At 56.5% G+C, this 16,806-nt stretch overlaps 2 protein-coding genes across 3 annotated transcripts; both read left to right on the top strand.

Annotated features, from left to right (window-relative positions):
• Positions 1-57: 57 nt before the first annotated feature.
• NGRN (neugrin, neurite outgrowth associated) lies at positions 58-2,823 on the top strand. 2 transcript variants are annotated; one of them, XM_056114104.1, is made up of 3 exons: positions 58-229; positions 409-519; positions 1,964-2,823. In XM_056114104.1, the coding sequence occupies exons 1-3, from the start codon at positions 66-68 to the stop codon at positions 2,424-2,426; spliced, it is 738 nt and encodes a 245-aa protein (XP_055970079.1). In that variant the 5' UTR covers positions 58-65; the 3' UTR covers positions 2,427-2,823. The 2 variants fall into 2 exon arrangements, with proteins under 2 accessions (XP_055970079.1, XP_055970080.1); XM_056114105.1 differs by having other exon boundaries at positions 409-456.
• A 2,344-nt stretch (positions 2,824-5,167) lies between these two features.
• VPS33B (VPS33B late endosome and lysosome associated) lies at positions 5,168-14,358 on the top strand. Its single transcript, XM_056114024.1, has 23 exons — positions 5,168-5,297; positions 5,990-6,070; positions 6,365-6,426; positions 7,245-7,294; positions 7,414-7,481; positions 8,098-8,143; positions 8,212-8,306; positions 8,512-8,616; positions 8,754-8,850; positions 8,956-9,033; positions 9,152-9,225; positions 9,339-9,425; positions 9,523-9,613; positions 9,754-9,828; positions 9,981-10,045; positions 10,220-10,274; positions 11,603-11,649; positions 11,841-11,973; positions 12,310-12,383; positions 12,874-12,975; positions 13,104-13,179; positions 13,255-13,371; positions 13,503-14,358. The coding sequence occupies exons 1-23, from the start codon at positions 5,202-5,204 to the stop codon at positions 13,580-13,582; spliced, it is 1,854 nt and encodes a 617-aa protein (XP_055969999.1). The 5' UTR covers positions 5,168-5,201; the 3' UTR covers positions 13,583-14,358.
• The last annotated feature ends 2,448 nt before the right edge of the window (positions 14,359-16,806 follow it).

The raw sequence follows: 16,806 nt of genomic DNA on the forward strand, positions 1-16,806 counted from the left end.
AAGCCCCGCTCCGGAGGCCCCGCCCCGCTTCCGGTGAGGGCGGGACCGCGCCAGTCCTGGGCGTCATGGCGGCCGCGCGGAGGCTGTGGCCGGCCGGGTGGGTGCGGGCCGCCGCCGCCCGCCGCGGGCTCGCGAGCCGGGGAGTCGCGGGTCCGGGCCCCGACGGCCGCGAGCCCGACCCCGACTCCGACTGGGAGCCCGAGGAGCGCGAGCTGCAGGAGGTGGCGAGGTACCGGTCCCCTCCGGGAGCGAGGGCCTGAAGCCGCCGCCGCGCCCCGCGCCCCCTCGGCTCCGCGGCGGCCCCTGCGGCCCCCGGGGCGGCGGGACTGCGGAGTCGGGCGCTCGGGGCCCCGGAGAGCCCCGCCCCCCCCCGCACGCATGGCCTCAGCTCCCGGTTCTCTCCCCCAGCGCCCTGCGACGGCAGCGGGCGGCCATCAGGTTCCAGAAGATTCGCAGGCAGATGGAGCCCCGCGGGGCCCCGCCCAGAACCCTGTCGCGGGAAGCCATGGAGCAGATCCGGTGAGACGCCCCCCGAGGGGCGCGGCCCTGGGGGACCGGCCGCCGTCTTGTCCTCGAAGGGGACGGCTCCGGTGGTGCTCGAGGTCGGGGGCAGCCCCCTGCGTTGTCCAGCGCCGGCCTCCAGGGCCGTCGTGCCGTGCTGGGGATGGACTCGGGGGCTTCGCGGGCCAGGCACGTGCGCGCGCACCCGAGCTGCCACGCCTGCCCCTGAATTACTGTCAACCGAGATCCTTGCGTTTCTTGTTTTCGGTCCACATCCCGCCCTCCCCACTCCCCACCCCCCGCACGGTGCTCAGGGCCACCCCTGCTCTCGAGGATCGCCCTTGCCAGGGTTCGGGGGGCCACGTGGGGTGCCTGGGACCGATGGTGGCTTGGCCACGGGCAACGCAGGCGCCCCATCCATGATGCTCTTTTCCCACAGATTTAGGATTTTTTATTTTTGGTTGGGGATGGGGGTGCCACAGCCAGCCATGCTCAGGGCTTACTCTTGCCTCAGTGCTCAGGGATCACGCTTGCCAGAGCTCCGGGGACCTGAGGCAGTGCTGGGGATTAAACCCCGGTTTGCCGGGAGCAAGAAGTTAGCAAGAGCAGCTGTGCGGTCTTTCCAGCCCCAGTATGCTTAGGAATGGAACAGCAGGAGGGCACTTGTCAAGTGTGCATGCTCTCCCCCTCCCCCCCAGTCCCTCCCACCCTCAGTACTGCCAGGAGTGATTCCTGAGTGCAGAGCCAGGAGTAACCCCAGAGCATCTCCAGGTGTGGCCCACAAAAAGGAATGGAACGGTGGATTTGGGTAGGGTCCGAATCTAGATTTAGTTTTTGTTAATTTTTTTTGTTGTTTTTGTTGCCGTTTTTCACTTTTTAAAACAGGACCTAGTTTATTGCTGAGCTGTTAAAATTGTGAACTGCTCATATGTCAATATTTAATCCCCAATCGCTAAGCAGGACTGCAGCCCATGCCTGTCATACACAGGGCCCCGAAGTTGATCCTTAGCCCCTTCTGGCCGCCCTAGCCCTGTCGGGCATTGCCCTGGTTGTCGCAGCACTGCTGGCGAGGTTCCAAAACAAAGATATCTGGACCTGTGAGATGCTGGGGATTGATCGAACCCAGGTTGGCCGTGTACAAGGCAAGTGCCCTACCTGCTGAACGGTGCTTTTTTTTCCTCTGACAGTGCTTAGGGTTTTATTTCTGGCAGGTCATAGGGAACCTTATGTGGTGCTGGGGATCAAATTCGGGTTGGCTTTGTGTAAGGCTGTTTTACTCTCTCTCCAGCCCTCTTCTCCTCTGACCCAGGTGCCACTCATTTCTCTTGTTTTATTCCTGGGCCCTCTCTTAACTCCCAGGTTCTTGGTGCCTAGGAATCACTCCTGTCATGCTCAGGGAACCAGTTAACTCTTGATTGGAGACTCATTCACAACCTGAAAACTTGCTCCTTTTCCCCTGTAGATATTTACATAAGGAATTTGCAGAGACCTGGCCAGTTCCTAGATTGGCCGAAGGCTTTGATGTCAGCATTGATGTGATCAAAAGGGTTTTAAAAAGCAAATTTGTTCCCACATCGGACCAGAAACCCAAGGATCAGAAGGATCAAAAGGCCGTTAATAAACAGCTGGGCCAGCAGCCCCGGATTTCTGGTGATAACTTGAAGCCACGTTCTGTGAGCCACCTTGGTTCTTGGTTGATGCCAGGGGGTGAAGCTCCATCTAGAGACCAGGATCATAGCGTGGCTTTGAAAGTGATGAAATGGAGTGTGCAGGGAGCAGGCACTCCTAAGAGCCAGAAGGGCAGGAATAAAGGGGGCTGGAAGACCAGTGTGCCTGCTGATGCCGCCCCCAGAGGTCCACGCAGAAGCACTCCGCTTGTCTTCAAGGCCCCCAGACATGCTGATGGTGATGGATCTCCAAAATGACAGGAAACTGGAAGACGAGAGAGCCTGGTGACCAGAACTTCAGCAGCAAAGCAGAGCAGAGAGGGCGAGAATTCCTTGGTGACATTGGAAGCCCCCTGGCAGAGTTTGAGCCGGACGAATGGAGCTGCCCAGTGGTGTGGGGAGAAAGCCGTTGTACCTGGTCTGACACAGGGCAGCAGACATCATTCGTGGAGGGGAGAGGGCCGGCAGCATTCCCTGCCCCCTTCGCACCTGGATTTTAGCCCGCTCATGTTGCATGTGTCCTCGAGTTCCTGCCATGATTGCTATGAGGGGAGAAAGGGAAGTTGGCTCACTGCCCACGTTTCCTTATTGAGCAGTTCTGGAACTGCTTAGCCGATTGGTTCTTCATGTTCAAAATAAAGTAAAATCTAGCCGCGCGCGCGTGTGTGTGTGGGGGGTGCTTTCCTGGTGGTGGGGGAGAGTCTACCAGTGAACTTGGGAAGTGGGGGTCCAGGGGGAGCAAAGACTCCTTCATTCAACATTTTAAAAATTAAAACCTGGATGTCCTTTAGGTTTCAGAAGAAAAGGCTGGGAGAGGGGCTAAGATGCTTTATTTGTTCCTTATTTGATTCCTAGCATCCCGTAAGGACTCAAGTCCCCCATCCTGTAAAATAATGATTGAGAGATGTAAACTGGGTGACTATCATTTGTTAGATTTCAGAAACATAATGGGGATGGGCCCAGTCAGATGATACAGGGATAAAGTGCTTGTCTTGCATGCAGCAAACCTGAATTTTGCTCCTGGCACTATGTATGGTCCCTTGAGCCAGTAGTGATCCCTGAGCATCTTTGGGTGTGGGCCCTCACCGAAAAAGGTTGGGAGAATGTACCTGGGGGAAGGAGCGGAGGTGTGAATCTTTAGAACTCAACCTCTTGAACTCTCGGGTAGCAGTAAAGTGAGGCCTTGCATGCGTGAGTCCTGGTTTCTGGAGCGACCTGGTTCTCGTGGTGAGGTTTTCTAAGCTGCTTCCTAACCCTAACCCCCCAGTGACAGTTGGGCAGGGGGCTGTGTATGTGTGTGTGTGCGTGGGGGGGTTCAGCGCAAGGGTATGTGTGCCTTACTGCTTCCTGCTGAGCTGCAGTTTCAAAAGTAGGTTTCAGTGTTTTGAAAGGCAGTTGGAACTAAACACCACACCATGGAATGCCTTTGGCCATGCCAACCTGCCCAATGGGAGGAGGCCAATGACAACTCCTAGGCGTCTTCCACATCCACCTGTCTCCAGGCTCACCTACCCTTGCTCAAGGGAACTGGAAGCCTGCCGTTGAAGATCAATTTAGTTTCTCCAGACATGGCAGCTAAAACATCTGTTAGAAGCTAGTTACATCCTGAACAGCTGGTTGTGCTTTGGTGGCTGTGCTCTGGTGGCTCTCAGAACTATAGTATATTAAGATCATCCAGTCCCCTCCACACTGAACCCATGAGCCTGATCCTGGTGGCCACATACTGCTGGCCACCTATCTTGAGCACTTCTTGGGAGTTGTGTTCCCCAATCCTTCCTCCCTTCCAACACCCATTGAAAGAGCCTCAGATCAGTTTAGTTTCTAACCCTTTAGGGTTGTATTTTTTTTGTTTTTGTTTTTCTGGTGAGGGGGCGACACCTGGTGATGCTTGAGGTTTGACTCCTGGTTCAGGGTTCACTGGGGGTTCACTCTGGTATACCATGGAATCAGGTCACCTGAGTGCAAGACTATTTTTCTTTTTTTTTTTTTTTGATTTTTGGGTTACACCTGGCTCTGCACTCAGGAGTTACTCCTGGCAGTGCTTGGGAACTTAATTGGGATGCCAAGGATGGAGCCCGGGTGGGCCACCTGCAAGGCAAATACAGTCTCCACTGTGCTGTTCTAGCCCCGAGATTAGGTCTTGACTGTTGCTCGGGCTCCATCTTTCTGAACCACCAAGAAATCCCTGAATCCAGAGCCAAGCATAAGCCAGGTGTGGCCCCCAAACCAATTTTTTTTCTTTTTGGGTCACACCTTTGATACACAGGGGTTCCTCTTGGCTCTTGTACTCAGGAATTACCCCTGGTGGTGCTCAGGGGACCATATGGGATGCTGGGAATTGAACCCGGTCCGCTGCGTGCAAGACAAACGCCCTACCCGCTGTGCTATTGCTTCAACCCCCCCCCCCCCCCCCAAACAATTCTTGAATCTCCAGGACAGTGCTTTCTGGGGCTGGACAGACAGTACACTGGATAGGGCGTTGGCCTTGCATGCGGCTGACGGGGGTTCAATCACCCGCACGCCCTGTGGTCCCCTGAACTCTCCAGGAGTAATTCCTGAGCCAGGAGTAACCCCTGTGCATCAGTAGGTATGGCTTCAAATCTTAAAAAAAAAAAAAATTAAAAGGGTAGGAGCGATAATACAGTGGGGAGGGTATTTGCCTTGCATGTGGCCCACCCGGGTTAGATCGCCGGCATCCCATATGGTGCCCCGAGCACCGCCAGAAATGCAGAGCCATGAGTAGCCTCCGAGCATCTCCGGCGTGACCCCAAATCGAAAAGAAAAACCCGAACAACGGCCCCCGCCCCGCCCCCTGCTTGCCAGCCGGAAAGGGGACTAGCGCTTCGCGGTTTCCAATGGTCCCTCTCGGGCGCCGTCGTCTTCCCGGCAGGCTCAGCGCCGTCGTGGCTCCGGCACTTCCGGCGGCGGCGGCTGCTCTGCGCGAGCGGGCTCGGGTGCGGCCCGGCCGTGTCCTGCGGCGCGGGTCACCGCGGCCGCGGCTGTCGTCCGCGCCGGGCCCTGCGGGGCGCCGCCATGGCCTTCCCGCACCGGGTGGACGCCCCCGAGCTGCCGGACTTCTCCATGCTCAAGCGGCTGGCGCGGGACCAGCTCATCTACCTGCTGGAGCAGGTGGGCGGCGCGGGCAGCCGGGCTCGGGGGCAGGAGAGGCGGGCGGGGCTTGCGCTCTCGTCGCCCGAGAAGGGCAGTTCGGAGGCCGTCAGGCCGGTCGCCAAAGTCGGCCGAATTCTCGGCCCGGGGACAGAGTCCCCCGTCCGGAAGGGCGGCGGGGGGCTGCACCGGCGATGCCCACGGCCGACTCCGGCTCTACTAAGCGACTCGGGGCGGGCACGGGGACCGTGTGGGGGGCCGGGGCTGGAACTCGGGTCGGAGGCTGCGATGCAAATGCCCTGCCCGCCGAGCCACGCCCCCAGTAGCCCCCACCCCGCCCCGGGCCGCTGTGGCTTTCAGTGGCAAATTCTGGGGCCGGGGGTGTGGCTCGTGGCCGAGCGCTTGCCTTGCACTTGCCAGGGTCTGGCTGGCGGAAGGACTGGCGCCAGCAAAAGCTGCCCGTGAAAGCCGAGAGCTTCCTGGCGGCTCGGTGAGAGTCGCAGCTTGCAGGCAGGCGACCGGTTTTGGGGTGCGACTCAGAGGGGATGCACGGCCTCTGAAAACGGGAGAGCCGAGGTCGCCCGTCCTGGGACTCGGTGAGGTGCGGGGTGCCTGCAGAGCGTCGGTGGCTGTGGGCCCGCCGCTGAAAGAGCTCGGCGGACTGTGCCTGGGCCCTGCTGAGCTCCGTATGACCTGGGTGGCTGTGCTTTCAGCTGCCCGGGAAGAAGGACTTGTTCATCGAGGCTGATCTCATGAGCCCTTTGGATCGGATCGCCAACGTCTCCATCCTCAAGGTACTGCCCCTTCCCACCAGGGCCCACGCCCCTCTTTTCTTGGGCCGGGCTTTGCTGCTCGGTGCCAGTGCCCGAAGAGCCACACTTGGCGGCTAAAGAGAGCGCAGCTGGATCGGCGGGCTGAACGGCCCTTTTTGACTCATTTCCTTCATGGCTGATCCGGAGGCAGTCCGTGGGGTGGTTGTGGAGCACGATCCATTCCGGAGTCAGCCCTGTTACGGCCCTTCCCGAAGGACCCGTGTTCTGTGGTTGCCGAGCACTCACGCCTGGTGTCTTGTTGGATTCTCTTGGTAGCAACATGAAGTGGACAAGCTGTACAAGGTGGACAACAAGCCAGTCGTCAGCTCCAGTGAACAGTTGAGTGTCCGGAACAGCCTGAGCGGGTTGCAGGTGGCCCCCGCTCACTGCCCTGGGCCTGTCCTGAGTTCTGACCTTCAGGCCTGTTCCCGCAGTGGCCTCCAGTTTGTCTCCCTTTCCGCAGGTCTCTCCTGCTTGTGCGCTTCCCGCCCTCGTCCTGGGAGAAAAGGCTTTGGTTGTGCTTAGGAGTGTTCAGGTCTCCCCCCCAAGTCCCCAAATCCTTTCCAGTTCAGGGCGATTCCAAGAGAGGCTGCCCCTGAAGTTCCAGCCGGCAGCCTCTTTCAGTCCCCCGCTTCCCTGGTTCCCAGTTCCACGCACGCCCAGTTCCAGTGGATTGGTTGGCCTCCTCCGTTCAACCCGCACTGCCCCAGGGCCTAGTCCGCATTTCCTGGGGCTGGCCTGTCGTTATGGGTTATGGCTAGCCTCCCTGCTGGCTGGGTTCATCTTTCACCAGAAGTAGCATTTCAGACTCAACTAACATGCACCCTCCCTTAGGAGCAGGGACTCTAACTCCCTGGGGCAGCGGCCATGAGCCCTGGGCCAGAACCCTTCTGAGGCTTCTCTTTCTTGGGTTTTAACACTCAGTCTCTGTTGCCCACTAGGTTGCAATTCCTTGAGAACAGTAACTTTTGGGCCCCCCAGAGGGCCAGTCATCACCTCCGCTCACCACAGAGTCCCTCTTTGTTGGGGAGCCTGAGCCCACTTTGGTGTGGGGGGACGTGGCTGAGGCTGGGCACCACTGCCCTTGTTGGTGGGCTGCTGGCCGCTTTCCTGCGGTCTGCCTTCACCTGTCTCTGCTCTTTCTTCTTTCCTGAAGGCTCTGCTTCCTGATAAGGCCCCGCATCCGGAACCTGCGCTACATTGCCAGTGAGTGTGCCTGGGAGGGCCTTATGCACCACGGGTGGAGATCAGGTGTGGGGTCACACCATGCGTGGGTATGTCTGCCTGATACCTGCCCTGAGCACCGTCCTCCTCTTTGTCCGTAGACCTCGTCAATGCTGACAAGCAGGCAGGCCGAGCTCGGAGATACAAAGTGATCTTCAGCCCTCAGAAGGTAGCTCAGAACTGGGTGCTCTCCCCCGACCCCCCCCATCAACAGGGCATGTGTTTACAGGAGCTATGGCTGGGGAGAGGCCTTGCCTTGCCCAGAGGCTCTCTGAACACTTGTTTATTTTTCTTCTGGGGTCCACACCCAGCAGGACTTGAGCAGTTAACTCCTGGTGGGCTGCTCAGGGGCTGCTGTGGGGGGATCCGAACCAGGGCACCCTCGGGGAAAGCACGTGCTTGGCCCTTGGTGCCCCTTGTTGCTACTGCAGCGGCTGTTTGTGTGGCGGGGCCCAGTCCTGCACTTTTGAGGTAGACTCAGGGTCTCAGTGGCACAGCTAGGCCTGGGTATTGCCTCTTGCCTGTCCCCTTGTCCTCAGCTTGTAGTAACCCCAAGGGGTTGAGAACCCGGGGTGCCTGGGGATGAGACCCCAGCATCCGGTGAGCTGTCTCAGCTGGGACACGTGTGGAAGTGCTGGGCTGGCTGTGTTGTGCCCCTTTCTAGGTCTGAGAGTCAGGGTTCCTGTCTCCTTTCCCGGGTTCTGGGAGTGTCGCCCTTCCCAGGGCTGCTGCAGGGAGTGGGGGCGTTCCTAGAGAGTCTCTGACTTCCGCCTTTGCTCCTGCAGTTCTATGCCTGTGAGATGGTGCTGGAAGAAGAGGGTATCTATGGAGGTGAGAGCGGTGGGAATGGGCTTGTTCCTGGGGCTGTGGGGGCCCTGCTGATGCCCTGCTGCCCACAGATGTCAGCTGTGACGAGTGGGCCTTCTCCTTGCTGCCCCTGGATGTGGATCTGCTGAGCATGGAGCTGCCGGAATTTTTCAGGGACTACTTCCTGGTATACCCAGCAAGCTCTCGGGCACTCAGCGGCAAAGGGGCCTGGTCTGAGTGGGCGGGATCTGGAGATTGGGTGCTGAAGGATGACCATGGGACTAACGTGGGAACACCTGATACAGACTCTGGTGCCAGCCCCCCATTCCCCCTCCTGCCCCTGGCCAGACAGGCCTGTGGGCCGGAGCTGAGTCAGCTGGGCATGTCTGCAGGAAGGAGACCAGCGCTGGATCAACACTGTGGCCCAAGCCTTGCACCTTCTCAGCACGCTCTATGGGCCCTTCCCCCACTGCTACGGCATGGGCAGGTGTGCCAAGGTGACAGCCCCGCCAGGTGCCCGGAGCAGAGGAGGGTGGTGGTGGGCACAAGGGCCAGCCCCTGCTGTGTCTCGTGTGGGCGAGGGCTGACCTCTGCCAGGGCCTGTGGCTCATGGGGGCTGCCTTGGGCCCTGCAGATGGTGCATGAAATGTGGAGGACCCTGGAGGAGGAGGAGGAAGGGGAGACCAAGGGCCGCAGGCCAGAAATTGGCCACGTCTTCCTCCTGGATCGAGGTAAGTGGTGCTCCCTGGAAAGCATGGCACATGAGGACACGGGGGGCAGCACACGTGGGCAGCAGATGCCTCAGGAGATGCCTCAGGGTTGGACTCTGGTTTTAGACGTGGACTTCGTGACGGCGCTGTGCTCCCAGGTGGTTTACGAGGGCTTGGTGGACGACACCTTCCGCATCAAGTGTGGTGAGTAATGTTGTGGGCTCCTGCCCGGCCCGGCGCTGGCGGAACCACCAGCTGCCTCTGAGTTGGGGGCAGGGGGTCCTAGGGATGGGCGACCCTCCTGCATGTCCTCCTCTTAAAGGGAGTGTGGACTTCGGCCCTGACGTCACGTCCTCTGACAAGAGTCTGAAGGTGCTGCTTAATGCTGAGGACAAGGTGAGAGGGTGCCTGACTCCATCCTGGGGTTACTGCTGTGTCCACTGTACAGACCCTGGGCCGGGTCTCCTTGCATCTCTCCTTGACCTCGTGTGGGCCTGGCCTCCCCGCAGGTCTTCAGTGAGATTCGCAACGAGCATTTCTCCAATGTCTTTGGCTTCCTGAGCCAGAAGGCCCGAAACCTGCAGGCCCAGTATGATGTGAGGCACCAGCCCCCCTCCCCACGGTTTCCCTCTGGAGTCAGAATTGGGAAGCAGGGGGAAGATGTGGTGGGGTGACAGCATACCCTCCCCGCAGCGCCGGAGAGGCATGGACATCAAACAGATGAAGAACTTTGTGTCCCAAGAGCTCAAGGGGCTGAAGCAGGAGCACCGTCTGCTGAGTCTCCGTAGGTGTCACCCACCCAACTGTCCTGTTTGTCAGAGGTGGGAGGTGGGTGGGGGTGGGCTGTCCACTCTGTCCTTCAACACTATGAGGAGAAACGCACAGTAGAGGCTTCCTAGGCCGACTCTCTCCTTCCGCCCACAGATATCGGGGCCTGTGAGTTCATCATGAAGAAGAAAACCAAGCAGGACTTCCAGGAGCTCATCAAGACTGAGCATGGTGACTGGGGCTGATGGGCTTGGCTTGCAAGGGCACTTAAGGTCCTTGTCTCTGCAGCCTGCCTGCTCCAGTCCTGGGGCAGAGAAAGACAGGGAGATGCAGCCCACTGACCTCATCTCCCGTAACTATTTCCGTCTCCCTCTCACTCGCAGCACTGCTGGAGGGCTTTGGGGTCCGCGAGAGCACCAGTTACATAGCAGAGCACATAGACCGGCAGGTGAGCAGGGCTGGGCCGGATTTTTTGCAGGGCACAGAGACTGGCAGGTGAGCGGGGCTGAAATCACAGTTGAGCCAGGAGCACAGCAGGGGGGCGCAGTGCCAGCATGGTGCTGAGTGGGAGTGGCCTTGTGCAGAAGGACAAGGCTGTGACCCCCTGTCCCGTGCCGAGCAGGTGTCACCGATTGAAAGTCTCCGCCTGCTGTGCCTGTTGTCGCTCACAGAGAACGGTAAGTCCAGCAGATCCCGCAGGAGAGCCCAGGCTGCTTCCCCTCCAGAACCAACTAGCTCGTTGTCCCCACACAAGCCCATCTGCCTCTGGGCAGCAGAGGCACTGCCCGGGGTCTCCCTGCCCACCCAGCTCTGCCCTCAGTGCAGTCTTGCAGTCAAGACTCATCTGGCAGACAGGGAGCCCGTCTATCACAGAGCCACTTGTCAGCTGCTGTCATGCCTCGTGGGGTCACCCCAGCTTGCTTTACCTCAGTGCCCCCAGCTACCCAGCTCATTCCCTCTCAATGTACCTCCATGCCGATAGGTGTCCTTTGGGTTTTGGGTCACACTCACCAGTACCTGACCTTACTCCTGGCTCTGTGCTCAGAAATCACTGCTTGAAGTGCTGGGGCAGGGGGGCTGTAGGAATTGAACCCAGGTTGGCTGTGTGCCAGGCAAGTGTCCTCTCTGGTGGCCTATTGCTCTGGCCACTAACAGCGGGTAAGGCGTTTGCCTTGCATGTGGTCGACCCGGGTTTGAGTCCTCCGTCCCTCTCAGAGAGCCTGGCAAGCTACCGAGAGTATTCCATCTGCACGGCAGAGCCTGGCAAGCTCCCCGTGGTGTGTTCGATATGCCAAAAACAGTAACAAGTCTCGCAATGGAGATGTTTCTGGTGCCCGCTCAAGCAGATCTATGAACAACGGGAGGACAGTGCTAACAGTGCTCACCTGGTGGTGCTCAGGTATTACTCCTCATGGGGCACTGGGGCACCCTAGTGACAAGGATCGAACCCAGATCAGCTGCATTCAAGGCAAGTGCTCTCCCCATTGTATTATCAGAACTCAGCTGAACACTTACTTCCAAGACCTTTAGTGGCCGAAAGGCGATCTGGGTAAAGCTGGCCTGTCCGTGGCCAGGGGAAGCACAAAGAAAGTCCTTTCTCCCCGCAGCTGCTCCCTCGCCTGGAGACTCACCCATTCTTCCACACCCTGATCTAGGCACTCTCTGTCAGTGTGCCCTTGCTTCAGAGTCAGTTTAGGAACAGCTGGGCAGAGGAGCTGAGGGGAGAGCAGAGCAGTAGTAAGGGCAGGCATGCTAATCCCCGATCCACCCCTAGTGTCCCGTAGGGTCCCCCACGCCCACCAGGAGTAATCCGTGAGCACTACCGGGTGTGGCCCAAAAACCAATAAATAAACAAAAACGACTTTATAAAAACAAAAGCTGTGCAGGTCCTGAGGCTAAGCCCTGGGGCCTTTCCTCCTGGGGCAGGTGGTTTGGCGCAGGGTGGGTGGTCTGGGTGCACATTTTACAGTGCAGCAGCTGCCTGACAGCTTGGCTCCACTTTCAGGATTGATCCCCAAGGACTACCGCTCCCTGAAGACGCAGTATCTGCAGGTGAGGCCAGTAGGAACACCTAGTTTTGTGGGATCTTAGCAGATGGGGTCAGGGGACAGTTCCGAGAGAGACGAAAGCCCACAAGGCCCTCTTCACCAAGCTTCACCTTGGTTCCCCTGGATGAACCTGAGTCTCGGCACAGCAGCCACTGCACCCCCTCGCGGTGCTCCCCTGGACTGTGTCCCCCGCAGAGCTATGGCCCCGAGCACCTGCTCACCTTCTCCAACCTGCGCCGCGCCGGGCTGCTGACGGAGCAGGCCCCGGGAGACACTCTCACGGCGGTGGAGAGCAAGGTCAGCAAGCTGGTGACCGACAAGGCTGCAGGTGAGGGGACCCCGGGCTCTCAGTTCCATCTCCTTCCATTTGCTGACCACCCCTGTCCAGGGGAGGATGCTTAGCAAGCAGGGCAGGTTCCAGGCCTCGGTGAGTGAGGTGGGCTCGGCCCGGGGGGGTGTGTTCCCAGAACCCACTCTTGGAACTATGAGTCAGGGTGTCCCTGTAGTTGCAGTGAGTGACCAGGCTGCCCCCCACTGAGCTTGGGGAGCAGGGAAGTGACCAGCATGGCAGATTCTGGGGGTTGCTAGGTAGTGGTTCGGAGCAAGTAGGGGTGTCAGGGAGTGTGGGATCCTGGACTGAGGACACCCGCCTGCCCCGTTCCAGGCAAGATCACCGATGCCTTCAGCTCTCTGGCCAAGAGGAGCAATTTCCGTGCCATTAGCAAGAAGCTGAATCTGGTAGGTGGGGGCGGGATGGTCAGGGGACAGCTGGGGTGTCCTTTGTGGGCTGCTCTGACTCCACACAGAAGCATTTTTTTTTTCTTTCGGTTTTTGGGCCATACCCAGTGATGCACAGGGGTTACTCCTGGCTTTGTACTCGGAATTACTCCTGGTGGTGCTTGGGGGACCATATGGGATGCTAGGAATTGAACCCGGGTTGATCGTGAGAGCACGGACTTTTCTTGCTGACGTCAGTGCTGGGAGTAGCATCTTACGCAGAACAGAGTGTCCTGCCCTGAGCTCCATGAGGGCCTCATGTGCACACAGTGGGAGACTCAGTGCCCAGCAGCTCCTGCCAACCCTTCTGGGCATACCCACCGCTCAGCAGGAGACCTGGGAAGGAGGCGAAGGGGGCTCTGGGCTCCTTTTCTCTTTTTTGGCCTCTCTGGTCCTCCCATCAGCAATCCTCGGTGGTGCTCAACCTTGCCCCACTCCTTGGGCCCTCCAGATCCCACGTGTGGATGGCGAGTATGACCTCAAAGTGCCTCGTGACATGGCCTATGTCTTCAGCGGTGCCTATGTGCCCCTCAGCTGCCGAGTCATCGAGCAGGTATGATTGGGGGCACCCTCACCCTCTGCATTCTCTGAGTCCCCGGGTGCCCCAACATGGAGCTTGCGAGGGCCTGTCCTGGCCTTAGCCTACTGTGTCCCAGCTGGATCCCACCTCGTGCCCGACAGGTACTGGAACGACGAAGCTGGCAGGGCCTGGAGGAGGTGGTGCGGCTGCTCAACTGCGGGGAGCTGGTGTTCACAGGTGTGGGCGCCGCGGAGGCCGGGAGTGGTGGGGGAGGTGGGGTCACGTGGTGCTGAGTCTCGCCTGACCCTGCAGACGTGAGCAAAGAGGACAAGGCACCCAGTGAGTCCTCGCGCCTCATCCTTGTGGTGTTCCTTGGTGGGTGCACCTTCTCGGAGATCTCGGCCCTGCGCTTCCTGGGCAGAGAGAAAGGTGAGGATGCCACGGGGCTGCATCCCTGCCCGTGAGGCTGCTGAGAGCCTGGCAGGCGCCTGGGTGCAGGGAGCTCGGGCACCCGGGGCCGCACCCTCTGCCTCTGGTCACCTCACCGGGACGCTCCACAGGATACAGGTTCATCTTTCTGACGACGGCTGTCACCAACAGCGCCCGCCTCATGGAGGCCATGAGTGAGGTGAAAGGCTGAAGCTTCCCATGAGAGCTGCCTTCTGGATGCTCCCCCTTGGGCTCCCTGCTGCGAGCATGGGGGACGGAGCTGATGTGACTGTGGAGAGCCCACATCCTCCCCCCAAGTCCCCCTCTCCTGTTTTGTGAGTGAAATCCACAAATATGCACCAATATGCCCCGGTTTCAGTATGCCCCAATTATAGTTATTTTACTCGGGATTCCAGTGCCCTGAATTTTTCACTATTAAGGGACCTGCAGGGACCACACTGGATCGAGAGATTTCCACCAAATGCGGAGGGGGGTGGGCACTGAGCTTTAGCGGCCCCGATTAACAAGGGGTGGCTTCAGGATCAGGGGCAGTCAAGGGAGCAGGAGCGGGAAATAGAAGCTGCTTGCCATTGTTCTTGTAAATCTTGACCCCAGAGGGTCCGAGACTTGGCACTCCACAGGGCAGGAAGTTGGCTGTAGCCCCTTCTGGGCCAGTGCGCTCTGCCATATGGAGGAAGAGGGCATCGTGCCTACCACGTACTCCCATAAATCTACTGGGCCCAGTACACTCCCAGGAATTCGGTTGGCTGGTGGGCCCTTGGCTTCGTTAATTTGGGTCATAAAAGGAATACTGCTCCCTCCCTTCTCTTGTTTAATTTAGGCGGTCAGTTTCAGTTTCTGTCACCATCACATTTTCTTAATTTTCATTAGTTTCATAATTCGCATTCCATACAGCCTCTTATTTGTCATTACAGATCTGCCTCTCAATTGCATTTGTCAATCTCCCAATAAAGTCCGTGTATGGTTCCGAGGCCCCCTGAACAATTTTTTATACTTAAACAATTTTTTATTTATAACTTTATTTATTTATATGGGCTGGAGTGATAGCACAGCGGTAGGGCGTTTGCCTTGCACGCAGCCAACATGGCCGACCCGAGTTCGATTCCTCCGCCCCTCTCGGAGAGCCCAGCAAGCTCCCGAGAGTATCTCGCCCGCACGCCCGGCAAGCTCCCGAGAGTATCTCGCCCGCACGGCAGAGCCTGGCAAGCTCCCGTGACGTATTCGAGATGCCAGACACAGTAACAACAAAGTCTCCCATGGAGACGTTACTGGGCCCGCTCGAGCAAATTGACGATCAACGGGAGGGCCTTACTTACTTATTTATATTAACTTATAAATAAAGTTATATTATTTTTAATATAACTTCCTTTAAATTCAGCATCTGCATTGATCTTCTCCCATGCCTATCAGGCTGCATCTCAAGTCATGAGCAAAAATAGCACAAGGCAAGGTGATTTCCTTTTTGGGCCATGCCATTTCCCTTCACCTACTAATATCCATAAGTTACTTTGCTCCCTGAAAATTTTTGTCCAGAATTATCTAGGTCATGAAGTTTTGCCTGGCCTCATCACTGAACCACATCCTCCAATGCATGTACTGAGAAAGATTTAAGCATGTTCATTTTAAGGAACATGTGAAAAACTCCCTTTTCATTTAGAGTTGTAAGAGGCTGACACCTGGGTGTGTAAATAAACCTTTGTAGGAAGTTTTATTTGCTGGGCAGAAGTGTATTAGAATTCACTGTTGTGGTTAGAGAGGATCTGACATTCCTGCCTTTTCCAGAGGCGGAGCTGTCTCAGCTGGGAGTGACAGAAACAGCCAATTAATGTGAAAATCACTGAGACTCTCCTTGAGATAAATTTTTTTTTTGCTTTTTTTTGGGGGGGGGGGAATCATACCTGGCAATACACAGGGGTTACTCCTGGCTCTGGACTCAGGAATTAGCCCTGGTGGTGCTCAGGATACCATATGGGATGTTGGAAATCGAACCCAGGACGGCTGCGTGCAAGGCAAATGCCCTACCCACTGTGCTATCGCTCCAGCCCCGAGATAAATTTTTAAAAATTAAATAATACCAGAGCTGGAGCGATAGCACAACAGGTAGGGTGTTTGCATGCAGCCGACCCGGGTTCGATTCCTCCGCCCCTCTCGGAGAGCCTGGCAAGCTACCGAGAGTATCCCACCCGCATGGCAGAGCCTGGCAAGCTCTCCGTGGCATATTCAATATGCCAAAAACAGTAACAAGTCTCACAATGGAGACGTTACTGGTGCCTGCTCCAGCAAATCGATGAACAACGGGAGGACAGTGCTACAGACAGTGCAGAGAGCAGTTTTTGAAAATCATTAAGAGTTTTGAGGTTTTCGTACAATCTCCGAAGGTATCATTAAAACACCCAAGCAAGATATCATCGATAAGACCAGGATGAAGGTGGTGCTGTTTAAAATTCCCTGAGGCAGAATGCTCCAGTGGTATTCGGCTGTAGGCTTTAAGTGATTTATTTAATGATAAAGGAGAGCATTATAATATTGACCAGTAGAGGTCAAACACAAATACACAGTTTAACGATATGTTTGCTTTGTTCTTTAGTCCAGCAAAAAGCCTTTTTCTTTGGGGGTGGGGGGATGCTTTTCTGGGTCACACCTGGCAGCGCTCAGGGCCTACTCCTGGCTTTGCACTCAGGAGTTGCTCCTGGCAGTGCTTGGGGAACCCATATGGAATGCTGGGAATTGAACCAGGGTCAGCTGTGTGCAAAGCTAGCATCCTCCTTCAGCCCCTCCAGCTTTTGCCTTGATTAAATTCAAAGTTTTCTAAGAGCATTATAATTTTGTACTTATTTCCAATAATGAATTTATATTCTGAATTATCTAAGACCCTTTTTGACCTACTTTAAAAATATATATGTATCTTTTAGAACAGTTCTTTAGATACAATTTAAAATTTCTTTATACCAATTTCCTTATTTTAAATTTCCTTATAGGGTAATCTTATATTTTCTTATACCAATCCAGTTTGACCATACATTTTTTTTCTCATTTTTAAGTTTTATTCATTCCAATTCACAACCCACCAGTTTCACACCAGAGTCACAGAATCCCACCCCTTTTATTTTTAACCTGTGTGCAGCAGATTTCTTCACGAGTCACCCAGAATTATGGGGTATCTGAGCCTCTTCCTTAAATGCTCTGTAAACATTATCCTTGGCCCTCTTCCAAACTTTGGTCTCCGAGTGCCCTAATTGGGAAACCAAGGATTAAATTTGTAGACAATTTTGAGACAAGACTGGCGTTGGTCTCAAGTAACACAATTTCCAGTTTCACGAGAGAAATGCTCAATTTAATGAAGGTCTTAATCAGTTCAATAAAGGCCTTACCATGTTCAGTCCAGTGCTTGTAAGAGCACTTGTAAACTTCTCT

This window comes from Sorex fumeus, unplaced genomic scaffold (assembly GCF_029834395.1).
Source record: "Sorex fumeus unplaced genomic scaffold, SorFum_2.1 ptg000024l, whole genome shotgun sequence".
In the NCBI taxonomy this organism is placed as follows: Eukaryota; Metazoa; Chordata; class Mammalia; order Eulipotyphla; family Soricidae; genus Sorex; species Sorex fumeus.